General features: G+C 36.7%; 1 protein-coding gene across 2 annotated transcripts in view; it reads left to right on the forward strand.

Annotated features, from left to right (window-relative positions):
* The window catches only part of GDAP2 (ganglioside induced differentiation associated protein 2), a 66,733-nt gene that overhangs the window by 30,539 nt on the left and 16,234 nt on the right, over positions 1-19,960 (forward strand). For both annotated transcript variants that reach the window (XM_065906077.1, XM_065906083.1), the window contains exons 8-12: positions 402-558; positions 9,669-9,745; positions 10,521-10,597; positions 13,283-13,422; positions 13,730-13,784. In XM_065906077.1, the coding sequence (XP_065762149.1) occupies positions 402-558; positions 9,669-9,745; positions 10,521-10,597; positions 13,283-13,422; positions 13,730-13,784 (506 nt within the window). The remainder of the gene's footprint in view (positions 1-401; positions 559-9,668; positions 9,746-10,520; positions 10,598-13,282; positions 13,423-13,729; positions 13,785-19,960) is intronic.

Below are 19,960 nucleotides of genomic sequence, written 5' to 3' on the forward strand. Positions count from 1 at the left end.
AACTTTGAATCTGTTAAAGGAGACATAAAATCAGCTTGAGGGATTGAAAGAAGATTCATTTAGTGGTATTTTTTAATAAAAGCAAACTCTGAAAATCTTGCCTTTCACACTTTGAGGAATGGTGATACAGATGTGAAGTCCCCGCTGGACAGCTCAGATGGTGGCATTGGCTTGGGAAGCCTGCCATGGTCCAAGGATTCTGTTTGTTTGCTATTCTTTCTTGAAAAAAAAAAACTGTTTTGTCTTAGGTTGGTTTTTTTTTCCCCCTCAAAAAGATCTGGTGAGGCAGTGGGGAACACATTAAGGGGTGATCCATTCCCAAAGGATTAGCTGCTAACAACACATAAAATGATCATATATGGATAAATAGCCATAAGCTATTGATAGCTTTTTTGTTACAGATAACCAGGAAGAAGAGGACGAAGGCTTGGGAGTTGATCTCTCTTTCATTGGCTCTCATGCTTTTGCCCGAATGGAAGGAGATATTGACAAGCAAAGAAGACTGATCCTTCAAGGGCAGTTATCAGAGGCAGCTCTGCAGAAGCAGCATCAGAGAAAGTAAGACAAACCCTTTGGACAGACAGACACATAAGGACTAGAGAAACGAGATAGGGGCCACCTCTACTCAATGGTCTACATATAGCGTGGTTTCATTTATTCTTCCTGACAATCCAGTAAGGAAGATACTGTCCCCATTTAGTAGATGCAGAAATTCAAAGTTAATTCATCAGTGATCACAGTTAATATGTGATGAAGTCAGTGTTCAGATGCACCTCTGATTTCAGAGCTTCTACACTTTCTATTGCAGTTGTAGTACCTCTATAAAATTATGTTATATTCTAACAGCAGAAAGGGAAAAGGGGAAGCCAAATTACAGAGTTTTTACTTAACATTACTATATTTGTAATTAAAGCATAGTCTATGGTTGTTGTATTAATGGTTAAAGAGCTTTATTTCCCCCTGATTTATCCCAAGGACTTTCTAAAGTCATTGCATTTCTTTTAGGTGTTTTCTAAAACAATTCTGAATAAACCCTTTTTGAAACATAAAGCAGCTTTGGTATTTCTAGGTAAGTTTGTCCAAGGACTAACAGATTATCCTTGGAAAACAAGCTGCTTTTCAAAAAAATTTTAGAGGAAAGGAAAAATCATAAACCATAATTGGTTAATATTCACTATCTTTTAGGGTTGATTGAGAAGGTAACATCTCTTAGGGTTATTGTGAGTGTTGAATAAGATAGTGTAATGGACTTAGCACAGTACCTGGTAATTCTAGCAAGCTCTTAAAATTGGCCACTGCTGTTCTCTTTAATATTGAGCAAAATTTGACCTATTATGTACCTTTGAGCTTGGGTACTTGCCACCCCTTTTGACTGCATTACTCTTGTCCTTCAATTTGTTCTCCAGGTTTCAATTCAGACTTGATTGCCTCCAGAAACTTAGCTCCCTGGAGATAAGTTGGAGTAGATGGAACAGAAGTCTGCCTCTCCCATATGCTTTTTTCTTTACACCCTATACTTAACCAACCAAAGCATAGCCTAGCACTTATTACACTATACTGTAATGATGTGCGATTGTCAGTCTCCATATATAAAGTGGAAGTTGTACTAGATGATCTCCAAGTCCCTTATAGAATTAAAATTTTGTTTTTCCTGAGTTCCTGCCCTTCCCTTTATTATCTTCATAAAGAAAAGCAAATTAGCCACTAGGGGGCATCAATAAACAAGCTTTTCCAAAGGCACGCACCATCAAATGATAGCTTCAGTGGTTTCTGAACTTGACCATACATAAGAATCATCTGACAAACATTTTTCTTTAAATACAGTGCCTGGCCTCACATGTCTGGGACTTTGGCCTTTATGTACATTTTGAAACTTTCATATCATGATTCATGCGCTGCTAGATTTGGATACCTTTGTTTGGATTAGAGCTGTAGTTCTCAAACTGCTTGTTCTCAGGTCTGCTTTGCATGCTTAAAAATTATTGAGGACCCCAAAGAGCTTTTATCTTTACAGCTTGTACCCAATGATATTTATTACATGATAAATTACTTGTTTGGGCTTCCCTAGTTGCTCAATGATAAAGAATCCACCTGCCAGTGCAGGAGACATGGGTTCAATCCCTAGGTCAAGAAGATCCCTTGGAGAAGGAAATGGCAACCCACTCCAGTATTCTTTCCTCGGAAATCCCATAGACAGAGAGAAAACTAGCGGGCTGTAGTCCATGGGGTCTCAGAGAGTCAGACACTACTTAGCAACTAAACGATAACAACAGAATTATTTGTTAATTCATTTGAAAAATAACCCATTATGTTTTTATGAAAAAAATAACTTTTTTAAGTTAGTAAAAAAATCGTTTTACATTTTTGCAAATATTTTAATGTTTGATTTAATAGAAAACAGCTGGATTCTAATATCAGCATTCAGACTATTGCAATATGTTGTTTTGTGTGAAGTATATGAAGAAAATCTGACCTCACTAGATACATAATTGGAAAAAGAAGTATTTTTCTAGCCTTTTAAAATAGTTGGGGATATTCTTTGATATTACACCATAACTCAATAAATGGTACTTTAATAATGTTTATTTGTAATATGGAATCTCAGACTATATCTGTGAATTTTTATATTGTTATATTAGAATGTGTTGTTTTTATCCTGCACTTTGAGTAGATTTTGTAGTAGGAATTTATGGCATGAATTTATAACATGGTGCATTGGCCTTTTGGAAAGTATTGACTCACTGAATTAATCAGTTTTTCTAAATATTGACACATTACATTACACAATATTAAAATATTTGTTAGTATCACCACTGCTCTCATCAGCAAAGTCCTCAAGTATTAAGAATGGTTAGCTTCTGGTGATGGATACAAATTTTCCAACATTTTATATATATATATATATATAAAAGCTCAAGTTTTAATCACTGGTGGTAAATACTGTTGGTTGCTTTTCTTGATATGACAGGGTCACTTTATTCATTTTTGAGAAAATATCTGCCAAATACTCATATTGAATAATCATAGTTTGCCAGTCATTAGTTGAAGAAAAATGGTGTTTCATGAAAGAAAAGCAGCTAGTTCAGTTAGCAGGTCAGACACTTAATGCTTTACTTCAGGACAACCTCAGGCTTCGGCCTGCAGAAATGCTTTGTGTGTTCTTCCCCTTTTGTGACACATTAATATTAAAAAGATGTATTCCCAAGGGTTGATGTAATAAAATTAGTAATTTTTTCTTCCTCATAAAAGACATTCTTAAATGAAACTGTCTTTTTTTTCCCTGAGTTTTTTGACAGTTAAGAACACGATGACTACTAGTATGATCTGGTGCTTCCACCTGGATTCATGCTAACGCAGCAGTTTCTTTTGTACCATCAGTGCAGATGTCAACACAGTAAAAAAAAAAAAAAAAAATGATGTTTTGGTTTTATTATGAAGACAGTTTGACCTTGCAGAGCCCCTGAAAATGTCTTCAGACTGTGGACCACACTTTGAGAACCACTGGTCTGGGTCTTCTAGCAGTACTTTATAGTTAAAAGGAATTGTGGTAATTACCTGATGTGGTTTTCTGAAATGTAGTATAGCATTAGAATCACCAAAGGTACTTTCTAAAAATGCATAGGCCCCACACCAAACTTTTTGAATCAGAACCTCTGTGGGGAGGGCTCAGGGTCCATCCTTCTAAGGTTTCTTAAATGATTTCTTAGACTATTTTGTGCCTGATCTGGTCTGGTCCTTTTAACGTATAGAAGGGTAAATTGACCACCAAGAGTGACTTGACCATAGTTACAACTGATTGAGGATGAGCTACAGAAGCTCATCTCCCTTCTCTACTACCATCTCCAGCCACCTACAAAGACCAGATTCAGAGAAGCTGGGGAAAGGACCAGACATGTTCTATATGTATGTGCAGAGAATTACATTGTCATCACCTTTCTCAAACCAATTACCCTGGTCTCTCTTGCTGTCACCCTGTCTCTCTCTCTCACACACACACACACCTTTTTCATTTCTCTGTGGGTAATACAGTTAAACTGTCATTTCTTTGTGTCTGGACTGGATACTTGCCTGTCTTGTGTCTCTTTTTAGTGAGGAGATTTGTTTCACTTAATAATGACTTGTTCAAGCCAGTATTATTAAAATAAATCTGTATTCACTGAGCCTGTGCTTTCAGGAAAGGGATCCTCAGCAAAGGGGTAGGTTAGGAAGGACTGTGAATGCAGCATGTAAAGCATTGCCCTTGGTAGAAAGTGATGATCTTGAGATTGAAATTAGTCTCAGAGCTGACAATTTCTGTTCAGCTCAGGAAACATTGGATATTTACTCTATTCAAGATAATATTCTAGAACTGAAATAGGTAAAGAAGATAGTCCCTTTAGAAATTCATGAGTGAGCCACACTACCTTAACACGTCAGGGTGTGTTATGTATGATGCTCTGGTTGTTGTGGACAACTAGTTAACACACAGTAACCTACAGGCTTGGTGATGAGTACCACTTCTGGTTCTTAAGCCTGGACCAAGAAACAAAGGGCAGTCTTCAGTTAGGAATATCTTTTTGAAAGCCTTCAGTTCTTACTTCAGTAATAAAACTAATGGTCATATGGATAGGTTATAGGATTAGTCCATTCCTTTTGTAGCATTGACTTTTCTCTGTGTAATAATTCACTTTAACATCTAAAATAATTAGATAAGTTGTCTAATTCTTGATTATTATTTCCAGGACTTCCAGCCAATTGTGACACTAATCTGGGTGTATCATAAGATAGGAGTTGGCTTCCTTACAAAAATTAGCAAGCAATCTAGATATTCTTTTACAAAGATCCAGCTTTTAAAACTCTTAATTTGTTTTTCAAATACTTTTTTCTTTTTGCCTTGGTTGGCTTAAGATCCAGTTGCCTATAACTCTTATGTCATTTCTCACAGTAAAAACTTTATCTCATTCATTATTAAATATTTATTGAACCCTTACTGTTGTGCCAAGCTAGAAACACAACAAAGTGACATGCAAGGCAAATCTAGCCCCAGGCCTCGATGAGTTTAAGGTCTTGCAGAGAAAAGAAATGTTAAACTAATTACTGTATAAAGATGTATTTAAATTGTAGGATGCAATGTGAGTATATATAACAAGGGTTTAACTAAGTCCAGTGTGGGACAGCTGCATGAGTCACGGCCGACTCTGCGACTCCATGGACTGTAGCCTGCCAGGCTCCCCTGTCCATGGAATTCTCCAGACAAGACTACTGGAGTGGGCAGCTGTTATTCAGGGGATCTTCCCAACCCAGGGACCGAACCTAGGTCTCCCACCTTGCAGACGGATTCTTTACTGTCTCAACCACCAGAGAAACCCAAGAATACTGGAATGGGTAGCCTGTTCCCTTCTGCAGGGGACCTTCCCGACCCAGGAGTCAAACCGGGGCCTCCTGCATTGCAGGAGGATTCTTTATCAGCTGAGCTACCAGGAAGGCCCATTATATATGAAAATGAATTTAAATTACAGGCTGCATTACGGGTATATATAACAAGAGGTTTAACTAAGCCCAATGTGGGACAGCTGCATGAGGTCAGGAAAAACTTTTGTTAATTTCAAAGTGAAAATTTTCCCTGGACTGTTGGTTGTATACCAATAAGTAGGTTAGTTAGTGGACTTTTAAGAGTAAGTTAGCTTGAATTTTCTCCATTATTCAACACCTGGTTGTGCAGTTGGATGGTAATTTATTAACTAGGAAAAACGGCCTTGTGTTTGCTTTGTGAGGACAACATCCAACCTTAACTGACTGCAGTCTATTGAGAAACCATCTACTCAGTATATCTGCCTGGAGAGCACAGTAGTAGGTACTTTTGCTGCCATTGTGATGTATTTTGTGTGACTGTTAACCAGTGATTATATTTTGCCTATCAAAGTAATAAGCTTTTGAGGTTGGGCTGTTTTTTCTTGTTTGATTTTTAGCTTTTGTTTTGATTGTTGGATTAGGATGAAAGGTTCCATGTTTTCATTGAAGTAAAATGGAAACTAGCAAAAAGTGAGGTGCAGTTTTCAAGAAATACAACGAAAAGTTTAAAATATTCTTTGAATGGGGGGGTGGTAAGCAGGGATAATCAAAGCAAATTTACACAATCTATAGAATGGAGGGGACAGTTAGAATAAAGAAGAAACCAGATGAAGATGGCAGTTGTGAGTTGTTGCGTTGGAATTCATCTCAGGGTTCTTAGAAGCTATAACAGTTGCCAGTGTCTCAGCAGTGATTCTGAACCTTTTTTAAATCATAAAGCCTTTAAGAATCTGATATAAGCTGTAACCTTCTTCCATGATCATGTTCATAAGGATTTGCCTATCCTAGGATCTCAAGTTGTTAATTGCAGATGAGGTTGAAAACATTTTTGAGTTTACACTATTTCACTTCGTATTATGGGCTAAAATTAATTTTAGATGGGTTAAAGACTTAAATTTTTAAAAAATTAAAATTCATGAAAGGAGTCATAGGTTAGTATTCCTCATACCAATAAGAAAAAACAGGTTTCTTAAAATATAAAAAGCACTGACTACAAAAGAAAAATTAATCTTGACTGTATTAAAGATAAGAACTACAGAAAGTGGGGCGATTAAGCTTAAAGAAAGTGAAAGGCAAATTGCAGAATATGAGTATTCACAATATACACAACTGGCAAATGATTAGATAAAAAAATACATGAAGAACTCCTACAAATAAGTGAGAAAAGAACAAACAACCCAATAGATAAATGGACAAACAGTATGAACAGGCTTCTCACAGAAAAAGCCAGGAAATATGAACAGGATCTCAGCATCATTAGCAACTAGGAAAATGAAATACGATTTCAAACCCAACTGATTGACAATTAAAATATTTGCTCAGATCAAGTGTTGACGAGGACATGGATTCTTAGAACCTCCTGTTCCATTGCTTGCAGAAATATAAACCGGTACAAAACTGGGGAAAACAGTTTGGACCTTGAAATGTTCCACTTCCATTCCTAGGAGTGTCCCCAAGAGAAATCAAACACGCATACACCAGGAAATATGTAAAATAAGTTGGTTGCAGCACGTTCACAGTGGCAGAAACCTGGGAATAGCCCGAGTGCCTGTCAGTAGGAGAGTGGATGAAAACTACAGTTTTCATGTAGTGTAAGTGCATTATGGGTAATAGTCAAAGAGAATGAACAACACTGATACCCAACAATAGAGGTGAATTTTAGCAATATAATAAGTCCAAAAACTAGACCCCCAAAATTTTGTGATAAGCTTTTGTCTTTTTTGAGTAGTTAAAAACAGCCAAAAAGCTTTTTAGGAATATGTGTAGATGAATTAAAATGATATAAAAAAGAAGACTAGAAGATGAGGAACCTGAGATTCCAGATGACAAGTGAGGAGAGGCAGTGGCTTGAATTGGAGGGAAGTGACCATGGTGATTAGATGGAGGTTTGTGATCTTGGTGATCAGATGGAAGTTTGTGATGGTGCGTGCTTTTGTTTTGGGTAGATTTTGGAGTGCTTATTACATCATTAAAAGTAACTAACTAGATAACTACTTTTTAAAAGACAACCATACCTGTACCAGTGATGAGAGTGTTTTGAAGCAAGGTGATTAGTTCTATCCTGTGCGTCTGAGTTCCAGTTTAAAGTGTTTTTTTCTTTAGAGTTCACTATGAATACATAGTGACTGAGTGTCAGGAACTACCCTAGAGACTTGCTAGAAATATAGAGACAATGAAGACATAGTCCCTATCTCGAGGTCTAGCAGAATGGACACAGATACTGCAGTGAGTGGGGAAAGAAGCCTTGTGCTGATCTTTGTGATACGAAGCGGTAAGCAGTTCTACCACAGTTCTGGAACTTGCTTCCCCCTGCTCCTCACTCTGCCCCAGACCCCTGCTCCTACAGTCCCCCTCTTAGAGACATACTTGATTGATAGAGCATTTAGATGTCTGCTAGATTGCTTGTCTGATACTGTATTATTACAGTGTTAGTTGTCTTTGTAATATGTCTGTCTCATATGTTTAGCCTTAAACTCTGAATCCAAAGGCCTTTTGTTACTCTTCTCAGGGCTCCAAAATACCCTGAGTAATACTTATGTTTATTATTCCATTGAACAAAGATTTGAGTCCCTGCTATGATGCAGGCATTGCATTTTTGCAATAGGTCTTTGAAAAATGAGGTATTGAGTACACAGAGTACAGAAATGAACAGATATTTACTGAATTCCTGTTACATGTTTGTGTTATGACCTGTGGTGCTCATAAGACACTTAAGATATTCTAGTCTCTCTTTAGTCTTGATATGGAGATGGTTTAATCATAAAACAATTAGAAAGCAGTACAGTTGGGGGATTAGTGTAAATAACCTGGGAAATAACTCTGTCTGAAAATATGGAATTGTATGTATGAATAGGGAGAACTAAAATAAACATAGATCCTTTCTTGACTTGCACATTATATCTTGAACTAACATTAAAAGCTATTGACTTTAAATTCAGTTAGCACAGGTGGGTATGTTTCTAAATTTAAAAAGGCAGACTATAGAACTGTGCAATACTAAGTGGTTGTTTTTTTTTTTCTTCCAGCTTTTAAAAAATGTTTGGCCATGCTGCATGGCTTGTGGAATCTACATTCCCAGACCAGGAATCTAGCACAGAGTCCTAAACACTGGACTGCCAGGGAATTCCTAATACTAAGTTTATTTTTCACAAGCAACAATTTCCGTGAAACTACCGGGCATATTGCTTGTTGATTACAATCCCTGTGTAATAGACTTCCTATTAAATATCCTTAGTTGTGTGTGGTTTTATAGCCGAAGGGTGTTCTGCAGAAACACTGTTTTCCAGATCAGGAAACTGAGGTCCATAGAGCTGAGGTGTCTTTACTAAGGTTGCATAGAAAGTGGTGAGATGAGAACCCAAATATCCGCTCTCCTGGTTTAGTTTCTTGTTGTTGTTGTTTTTAATGTTGTAGGATGTTGCTAAATGAGACCTGAAAGCTTCAGAGCCTAAAAGCTCTTTGAGATTTTTAATGTTTTTTCCGATTTTAACATTCTCTTAGCCAAAGCCAAAATGCAATCTCTGTGATCTGGTATATGGAGTATCAGTAGAGCTAGTGTAATTAGTCGTTAAATAAGCCCGGACTTCCCAGAAAAAAATTTACCTCGTTTCTTTGTGATCTGGCAAAACATGTACAACACTTAGCTGTTTTTCTTCTGAAAAGTAAATTCCTTGAGTGTCTGACCATGTCTATTCACTAGAGTATTCTCAATACCTCTCGTGAAATAAGCAGTTAGTAAGTCTTCGTTGAACATCTCTTGTGGAAAAACTGCTGTTGTTTTAAGCTTTGTTTGCATTTTTTTTCAAGTAGAGGAAAATAATAATTTTTTTTAAATAATAGTATTTTAAAAACAATGTTAGTTTGAGTACTTGGTATCTTAGCCAATTATATGAGTAATCTTCATTTGCTCAAAAAAAATTTTTTTAAGTCATCTGGTGTGAACATCTTCCTTTCTCAGTAACTCATTTGTTTTGTTTTTTAATAACAGAGATTCAGCATAGTGAACAGCCTCTTTAACTCCTTCCTCATTATAATAAAACATTCTTTAAGCTAAAAACAAGTCTCATTTATAGATTTACAACTGTTTATTATAATTATCATATTCTTTATTTCTCTAGTTATAATCGCTGGTTGTGTCAAGCAAGATCTGAGGATCTATCTGATATTGCTTCTCTAAAAGCCTTATACCAAACAGGTGAGCTTAAGGACATAGTAACTTATTCTTTTACTGATTAAAAGACATTATTTGGCATGCTATCATGGACTTCATTCTTCTCTGATTTTGCCCATTTTGTCTATATATAGATTTTTTTTTTTTTGGTACAGTAAAGATAGATTTTGCTCATCACCAATATGTTAAAAATATCATAATCAACCTATAAGATTTTCAACTAGTTATTCTTTATTGGCAAACTTCATTTCTTCTCGGAAATGAAGTCCTTTTTCTTCCTTTTTTGTGTCTTATAAATTTTTTTCTAGTTTTAAAGTACCATAATCTCTTTATACAAAATTCAAACCTTACATAAATATATAACAGAGACAGTGAAAGTTATCAGATTCCCCCTTTATATTTCTTTTCCAGACAGTACTTGTTAATTTTCAGATGTAAGTTCCATTTAGTTTTTCTTGGATCACTAATGTTATTAAAAGTTGCAGTTAACTTAAATAGAAAGCTATTTATAAAATGATCTTTACCCTGTGACCTTACCTTTGGTTTCCCCAGATTTAAAACCTGTAACAGAGCTTACCTTAAAAGCAAGGACAGTCATCAAAACTTCATGAAGCTGAAAAAAATTAAAAAGTGGTTTTCCACATAGTGAAAGAAATCCGAAGATGAAATTTGAAAAGCTCATGTTCCCAGTTTTTACTCTTTTACATTTGTGTAGAATATTTTTATAAGGTCAGAGCCCAGGACAAATAATACTCTTGGAATGAAGTTTCTGGGTGCTGATTACATTTCCTGTTTGTAGGTGTGGATAACTGTGGTCGCACGGTGATGGTGGTAGTCGGAAGAAACATTCCTGTAACGTTAATAGATATGGACAAGGTAAGCCATAAAAAGGCCTTGTTTTATAAATAACACTGATTTAAAAAAAGAAGTAGGGCATGAATTTGGAATCAGGGCTTAGAATATGAGATGAGACAGAGTTGCATGTCTGTGACTGAGTAGCGGCCCTGGTTCTACAAGTTGGCACATAGCATTTCATTCAGTCAGGGGTCTGGCCTTGAGTTCTAGGAGAAGCAGAATACCGAAATGCCACAATGTGATCTCTAAAAACTCAGCTACTGTGGTTCAGACATGACGTAAACGGTAAGATTTTGGTTGGACTCATTCTGTACTATCTGCCTTTCTTGAAAAAAGAAACATAAACTTTTGAGTATCTATCTGAAGAGAAGAAACCAGAGATGTAGTTAACCCAAGATATCGTCATTTCGTAATCTCTTCTTTTGAAGATAAAGGACAGAAACTGATGATTCATAGCAGAAGAAATCGTATAACTAGTAAATAAGAAAATGTTCAACCTGATTAATAGTGGGAAAAAAAGTGAATTAAAATGAGGTATCTTTTTTCACCTTCAAAATTAGCCATTACTTTTATTTTTTATTTTTTAGCCATTACTTTTAAATAATAATCATTGTCATCAAAGATTAATTAAAACTATCAAAGTGACCTAGTAATTTCATTTCTGAGAATTTGTACTAACTACTAAGGAAGTAATCCTAGGAATGAAATAACTTTAGGCCAAGAAACTGCCAAAATTTTGGAATACTTGGGCAAGGGACAGTCAAATCCAAAGGATAATTATATAGATCATCCTAGAACGTCAGTTGTAATAGAAACTGACTGCAAAGGAAGAGACTCCCGTTAATAAATAATTTTTAACCATAGTAAAAAAAAAAAAAAAAAAGTACTTAAAAGTGTAAAAGCTGCATACAATTTTAAGATAAAACACCACTGTGCAAAAGCAGATGATCATACCTGGTCCCTGGTGTTTAGATGAAAGAAAAAATTGTGAAAGCCTTGGATCTGGCATGTTACTTACAGGCTCATTTGTGACACAAAATAACAAATTCTGTTAAGTTAATTATTTTGCATCCATACATGGAATGTTCTGTGACCCTGAAAAAATTATGGTTATAGAGTTAAGTACTATAGAGAAATGTTTATGATATAGTATCAATAGAAGAAAAAGTGTTACACAGTGTGTGTACATTGACCTTTTTTTGGGCGAGGGGAGCAGGACAGAAGTTTAAACATAAAGGTAAATACTGGAAGTCATTATCTTAAAATGGATTTCATAGTTTTAGGGAGAATTTCTTTTCTATATTTTTCTGTCATGTGGCTATACTTCTTTATAAATGAAAAAATTTAAGTCAAAGATGGAAAATTTTAAGCTGAAAATGGGTATCTTAATTGCCCTGGGCAGGAGGTGGTAAGTGGCCAGAAAGAGGACCAGAAGCAGTCTAGTAAGAGCAGAAATAATAAACACACACATACACACACACACCCCTTAAACACTCATCCATTTATAATAACCAGTATGACATTTATTCACAGCGTTAATAATGTGATTCATACCAGTTAAAGTGTGAACCCCTTTGATTCTGATGTGTAACTGCATGGTGTTCTGAATGCTTGTGATATATCGTTTCATTTACATCGTGAGGTCCAAGCCAGCCAACGACTGGAAATAAAATGCGTTTCCTTAATGCTCTCTTCTGTCTGCTCTGGTAGCAGTTGGACCCATGCTAACTAATCCTTGGTAGTCCATTCATGTGAGTGCCAAGGACTGCCCTGAGGCAAAAATGGGGAAGTAGCCTGCTTGATAGTAATCCTTCGGTTGCTGCCTCTTAGCGTCCTGTGTGTCATCGTTTATAGCTATCCCGGTGGGTCATGCTGGCCCCGCCCACGTTGTATCTCTGCTTTATACCTAATGTTTCTCTTAAATTTCATCCTTCTTGTAATGGCATACTTTTCTAACTGATCCAGGTCTCATTAAGTTTGAGTCAGAGCAGAAGTGCTGCCCAGCCCACTACCTTCTGCTCACTGAACCTGTTCCCATTTTCCTCATTCAGTTCAATGTTAAAGATACTGAGCACATTAGCCCTCAAAGTGAGCCACGTGAGGCGTGAGTCCACATCCCAGTGGAGACTGCAAAAACTTGTCTCTGAATTCAGGTAGAACCTTCAAGAATGATTAAAAGTCTAGAAATTCTCTAACAGTTTTGAAATCATTATCCCAGAGAGAAAAGACCTGGTAGTTGACTGAAGAGCTCTTTTGTATATACACAGAGCTCATTTGAGAGGATGGAGATATTCTCTTCCATCACTTAGGACAGAAAGGGAATGTACCATAGCCTTATGGGAACTATATGGGAAGATCTTTTTCAAGAGATACTTGTTCTTGATGTCTGCAGTGTCTGGAACATAGATTAGATTAAGCTCCTGGGTTTTTTCTCTCTTGGCTTCAGGTGGCACATTGGTAAAAGAATCCATCTGCCAGTGGAGGAGATACAAGAGATGTAGGTTCGATCCCTAGGTCAGGAAGATCCCCTGGAGTAAGAAATGGCAACTCACTCCAATATTCTTGCCTAGAAAATCCCATGAACAGAGGAGCCTGGCAGGCTATAGTCCATGGGGTCGCAGAGAGTCAGACACGACTGAGCACACACGCATTGTGAAATAGACTCCTATACAAAATGATCATTGCTTTTATTTCTTTTTCTTCTAGGCTCTCTTATATTTTATCCATGTAATGGACCACATTGCTGTGAAGGAATATGTATTAGTGTATTTTCACACACTGACCAGCGAATACAATCACCTGGACTCAGACTTCCTGAAGAAACTCTATGATGTCGTTGATGTCAAGTTAGTTACTTTCTCAAATTTTGAAGGGGAACAATAACTTTTTCCTTTCCTGGTATTGAGCAGTAGCAAACATTGTGGTGTATTCTGTGAAGGGATAGTTCATATAACAGATTTTTATAATATATAGATTGGGTATTTTAATAATAGGAGGCTCCCCTTAATTCCAGTTTATTTTGTATCAGAGTAAATTCATATGTAAACTTTTTCCTACTTCTAAACTCTTGGAGAAAGAGTTAATTGTTCTTAGTGTTGATTTGGTTTTAGGCATGGCTTATACTGACCCTTTTTTTGGTTTGTTTTGAATCAGGTACAAGAGGAATTTGAAGGCTGTTTATTTTGTTCATCCAACATTTCGTTCAAAGGTAGGTATTCTTCTTTCTGCCAAATCTCGAAGTTAAGTGCACTACATACCTGCGTATTAAGATATATTTCGTCATCTTAATTCTTGCTGTTACCGTTGTGACTGCTAATTTCCTTGTTGCCGTTCATTTTTAAGTGATCTGGAGTTGTGGCCCTAATGCTTTGGTCCCGTGTAACTCGGGTGTCTTTGTTGGTGACCTTTACAAGCCATCAGCCCCTGTCCTTGCCTCTCTGTGCTCTTTGTTTGGGCTTACCTGATGGCTCAGATAAAGAATCCCCCTACAATGCAGGAGACCTGGGTTCGATCCCTAGATTGGAAAGATCCCCTGAAGGATGGCATGACAACCCACTTGAGTATTTTTGCCTGGAGAATCCCCATGGACAGAGAAACGTGGTAGGCTACAGTTCATGGGATCGCAAAGAGGTCGGACATGACTGAGCGGCTAAGCACAGCTCTTAGTTAATCTGGGCTTTTTCCTGCCCCTGTTCCTGGCTAATTCCTATTTTATCCTTCAGATCTCAGCTCAACAATTACTTCATGTAAAAAAAAGAAAAAGAAACCTCTCTGACCAATCCTGCCACTAGTAGGTACTCCTACAAGTCATCAGATATAGCAGTCATGGATTGGGATATAAATTTTGAGAGTCATCATCAAGTAAATAGAACTTTAACTCTTTAAAAGTGTTAATGAATAAAATCACAGACTTAGACCAAAGACAACAGCTGAAGACAGAGCACTAGGATAGGGGAAGAAGTCCGAGCATTAATAAAAAAAGCACCAGGAGAACCAAGGTTGACTAATGCTGTGGAAGCCAGTGGATGGGCAAAGCATCAGAGATGGTAGAAATAGTTATTATTTTAAAGTGCTGTAGAGAAATTAAATAAGATTAGTGAAAAGTCCTCATTATATTTCATAACTAAGATGAGTGAAGACTTCGGTGAGAATGTTTTCCACTTTGGGGAATTTGTCACTGTTACAAAATTGTTGTTTCTTATTGAAATGCCATCTTTAAATTTTGCATGAAGTGTTTTAAATAATTCTTTTTAAAGTTGCAAATTTCCTTTTGGTCCCTCAGTGTTAGAACAGCGCAGTATTAAGTGCTACGTTTATAGGAACACTGCTTGGTCAGGCTTTTTTAAAAACGTAAAATGTGTGAGGAGTCAGTTAAATCACTTATAATTGTCTTTCCTGCTCTTCTTTTAATTGACTTCTGACTACATAGTCTTACCAGATAGTATACTATTAACTTGGGAAAAGTTAATTTCATTATGCTCAGCAGGTGGCTAATTTTTTTTTTCTATAGCACTTATGGAAGTAATGCTTGACTATTTCCCAAAATTTCATCATGCGTTTTCATTTTTATTAATCCAGAAACTACAGAATTTTTTTTCTTAAATGGAGACACACAGAAGGATTAGCTTGATTTTTAGTATGTCTTTGCAGGAATGCCTGCTATTTCCCACTTGTACTCAGAATTGTACTAGAGGTTCTAGCCAGTGTAATATGGCAAGAAAAAGGACAAAAAGCATCTCAATTTAGAAAGGAGTAAATAAAACTGTCTTGATTGACAGATGACATGATTATCTAGGTAGAAAACCCTGTAGTATCCTGAGAAAAGCTATTAATACTAGAGTTAATGAGTAACTTTTTAGCAAAATTTCAGGGTTTCAGATCATTATTCAAAAATCTATTATCCATATTAGAAAGAAACAATTTGAAATTTACAAAGCATTATGATTTACAGCAGCATCAAAAATATTAAGTACTTAATGATAACTATGACAAAAAACGTGAAAGACTCATACATTGTACAAGTTAGTAATAGTGGTGGTAGTATTAGCTGCTCAGTTGTGTCTGACTCTTTGTGACCCCATGGTCTGTAGCCCACTGTATGCTGTGAAATATTGATGACATACATTAAAACAGAACTAAGTAAATGAAGACATACACTGTATTTATGGGTTTTTTCCCATTTATTTTTATTAGTTGGAGGCTAATTACAATATTGTAGTGGTTTTTGCCATACATTGACATGAATCAGCCATGGATTTACATGTGTTCCCCATCCTGATCCCACCTCCCTCCCCATCCCATCCCTCTGGGTCTTTATGGATTAGAAAGTTTAAAATTGTTAAATTGTCATTTCTTGCTGAAGCTATAGCTTCAGTTCAGTCCTAACCAAAATTTCAGGAAGCTTTTTTTTTTTTTTTGGTAGAAATTGACCAATTAAAATGCAAAAAAATCTAAAATAGCCAAAACAACTCAGGAAAAGTACAAGGTTGGAGGACCAACACTATCTGCTTTCAGTACTAATTCTAAAGCTGCAATACTCAAGACAGTGAGGTATTGGCATGAAGGTAGACAAATTGATCAACAGAGTAGAATTAAGAACCCAGAAATAGATTCACATATATATGGATAACTGATCTTTTTCAAAAGTGCAAAGTTGGGTCAGTGGAAAAAGGATAGTCTGTTCAACAAATGATATTGGAACAATTGAATATCAGTATGCAAAAAAAATGAACTTTGATCTGTGACTTGCCTCATGTACAAAGTTAACTGAGAATGAATCAAGAACCTAAATGTAAAACATAAAACTTTTTAAACTTCTAGAAGAAAGTATAAGAGAAAAAGATTTGTGTGACCTTGAGTAAAGCAAGTTATTTCTTAAATTAACACCAAAAGCATAATCTATAAAAGAAATTGAACTTTATTAAAATTTAAAACTTCTGCTCTTTTGAAGATAGTTAAGAGAATGAAAAGATCAACTGCAGCCTAAGAGAAAATCTTTGTAAATTAAACATTTATTTAATAAAGGTCTTTTCTTTTGAATATATAAAGAAATCTCTAAGTAATAAGAAAACAGTTTAGAAATAGACAGAAGATTTGTACAGAAATCTGGCTTAACCAGAAGACATGCATATGGCAAGTAAGCAGATGAAAAGATGTCGAGCACAATTAGTTATTAGAAAAGTACAAATGAAAGCAACATGAGATATTACATTCCTATTAGAATGGCTAAAATTTAAAAGATGTTTTTGTGGTCCTCAGTATCTATTCATAAAGCTAGAAAAAGTTGAATCCTGTTAATTTATTATGAATGACAGAACTAATAAAAAAAAATTTAGGAAAAAAAAGCTTAAGGAAAATGTTAATGATTGTCTGAGTGGTTTCTGTACCTATGTTCCTTGTAAAATTCTTTCAACTTTGGTAAATGTTGGAACATTTTCATAATTTTTTCAATGGTCGAAATTGTTTTTTACTTCTATCACAAATTCAAACTTATCTAAAGAGTATTCCTTTGTGAATTCACCAGACTTATGAAAATACATAGCCACTGTTTGCTAAGATCTGACTTAGCCTCTCCTCCCCCACACGAGAGTCAGTGAACAGCTATCTTTCCCTCACTGTGACATCAGTGGATAAACATTACCAGAAGTTTCAGTGTTAGAGCCACTCACTTTGGCTGTCACTAGAACTGCTTCATGTAGGAGTCGGTACAAATGACAGGTTGGGCAGAGACTGAAGGGAAAATGTATGAAGTAAGAACCATTATGTTACCTTTCCATAACATTTTGGCATGGAGAAACCTTTGGAGGACTGAGAGAATAAAGCTCATATGTAAAGAAATCCACCATTATTTTATACTAAGTCAAAAACTGTAAATGGAGTGGTTGTAATTATAAAAGAATGAGATGAAAAGAAATCAAGAGATAATAAAACAATTGAATCACACTCTTCTGATTTCCATACTTCTCAGATCTTTTCCAGTGCACTCCACCCAAAGTGATAATAAATTGACTGCTCATATAAATCACCACTCTCTTTCTTTTTTGATATTTCCTAATAGAACGCAAACTAATAATATTTAAACCCACTGTTGATTCTGGCTTTATTAGATCACTTAAGAGCACACATGTGAACAATCTTTTCCTAGTTTATGTTGTTTTGTGATCCCATGTTCTTGGCTCTGCACTTGTGAATGATTGGGTGAAAGAATTTTTGGAATTCACAGAATATTCCAGGAGTCTTTTTTTCAAATGTTTAGTTTTCTTTGGGCTTCCCAGGTGGCTCAGATGGTAAAGAATCTGCTTCCATGTTTGGAAGACCTGGGTTGGGAAGAACCCTTCAAGAAGGGAATGGCTACCCACTCCAGTATTCTTACCTGGAAAGATTTCTTCGTTTTTTTAAAATAGTAGATACTGAGTAATGGAAGTTTACCTAAATAAATGTATATGTATGACTTATGTTGTAAGTAATTGAAAATTACTGTTCATAGGGTTCCCAAGGCAAGAATATTGAAATGGTTTGCCATTCCCTTCTCCAGTGGACCACGTTTTGTCAGAACTCTCCACCATGACCCATCCAATCTTGGGTGGCCCTACACAGCATGGCTCATAGTTTCATTGAGTTAGACAAGGCTGTGGTCCATGTGATCATATTGGCTAGTTTTCTGTGATTGTGGTTTTCAGTCTGTCTGACCTCTGATGGAGAAGGATAAGAGGCTTATGGAAGCTTCCTGATGGGAGAGACTGACTGAGGGGGGAACTGGGTCTTGTTCTGAAGGGCGGATGCTCAGTAAATCTTTAATCCAATTTTCTGTTGAAGGGCAGGGCTGTGTTCCCTCCCTGTTAATTGACCTGAGGCCATACTATGGTGGAGGTAATGAAGATAATGGCAACCTCCTTCAAAAGGTCCCATGCAGCACTCCACACTTGGTACCCCTGACCCTGCAGCAGGCCACCACTGACTCACGCCTCTGTGCCTCTGCTCTTTGAGAGTCTCTTGGACGGCACAGAGATCCAACCAGTCCGTCCTGAAGGACATCAGTCCTGAATAGTCATTGGAAGGGCTGATGCTGTACTTTGGCCACCTGATGGGAAGAACTGACTCATTTGAAAAGACCCTGATGCTGGGAAAGATTGAAGGTGGGAGGAGAAGGGGACGACAGAGGATGAGTTGATTGGACGTCATCACCGACTCAATGGACATGAGTTTGAGTAAACTCTGGGAGTTGGGATGGACAGGGAGGCCTTGCATGCTGCAGTCCATGAGGTCGCAAAGAGTTGGACATGACTGAGGTACTAAACTGAACTGAATTGAAAATTAAAAGCTAAGCTTTATAAAAATAAAACAAACAAATAAAAAACTGAAGACAATGCTCTTGGGTCTCCCTGACAGAAAACTTTTAACTAAGGTTCAACTTCTGTCTGCTTTGAGTAACATTCTCTTGTTAATGCCTGAAGAATGTAAGGGAGGTAATGAGGAAAAAATGCAATGGAGAAATGTTTGACCTTCAAATACTGAGTGTATATGATCACTGCCCATTCTTCCTAAACCCAGCCTTGTCTTTGAATTTACCACCACCCCTTACCATGTCAGTATGTGCAGCGTAGACGAGTCTTTTCATAGAACTGTATAACTAAGAGGGACTTTAAAATCATTCAGGTATAATTTCCTCATTTTGTAGATGAAGAGACTGGGCCCAGATTGAAGTACATTTGTTTTTATTGTAGAATGGAGGACTATTAGACCATCTCTACATAGTAAAGTAGTAAGTCCAGAAGCTCTTTGTTATTTCTTTCAACATATGTTGAATTCCTTACTTTTCATGTTGGGCTTTGATTAGACCCTCTAAATACAGTGTTGAAGGAGACAGTCCCCACAGGGGGAATTGGTTGAAAGAATCAGCTCCTACCACAGAGAATGTCAGTTACACGGTAATTTGAGTAACACGGTGTTGTTGGAACTCTTAAGGAAAGCTGCGCCTTGCACTTTGGGTGGAGGGTGGTCAGTGAAAGCTTTCTCACGGAGGTGAATTCTGACCTGAGCTCTGAAGGACAGTTTTTCACCAGGCAAAGAATTGAAGAAAAGGGGTTTAGGAGTAAACAAAGCAGCATGTGAAAATGTCCTGAGGTAAGAGACCGTGGAACACGAATTCCCTGTGTAATTTCTTCTGGCTCCATAATTTTATACTTTTATCCAAGTAGCACAGTGCCTTGCCTAGGATATGTAGTTGTGTATGTCTTTGAACCATTCATTGCATTTAGTTGTTTTTTTTGTTTGTTTGTTTGTTTGTTTTTTGCCTTAGGAGATCATTATTCTGCTTATGAGCTGGCTCCTTTACTAGAATCTAATTCCTCATTAGAGGAATGGCCATGTCACCGTTGCCCTGTG

The sequence above is a fragment of the Muntiacus reevesi genome, chromosome 1 (genome assembly GCF_963930625.1).
Source record: "Muntiacus reevesi chromosome 1, mMunRee1.1, whole genome shotgun sequence".
Classification (NCBI taxonomy): Eukaryota; Metazoa; Chordata; class Mammalia; order Artiodactyla; family Cervidae; genus Muntiacus; species Muntiacus reevesi.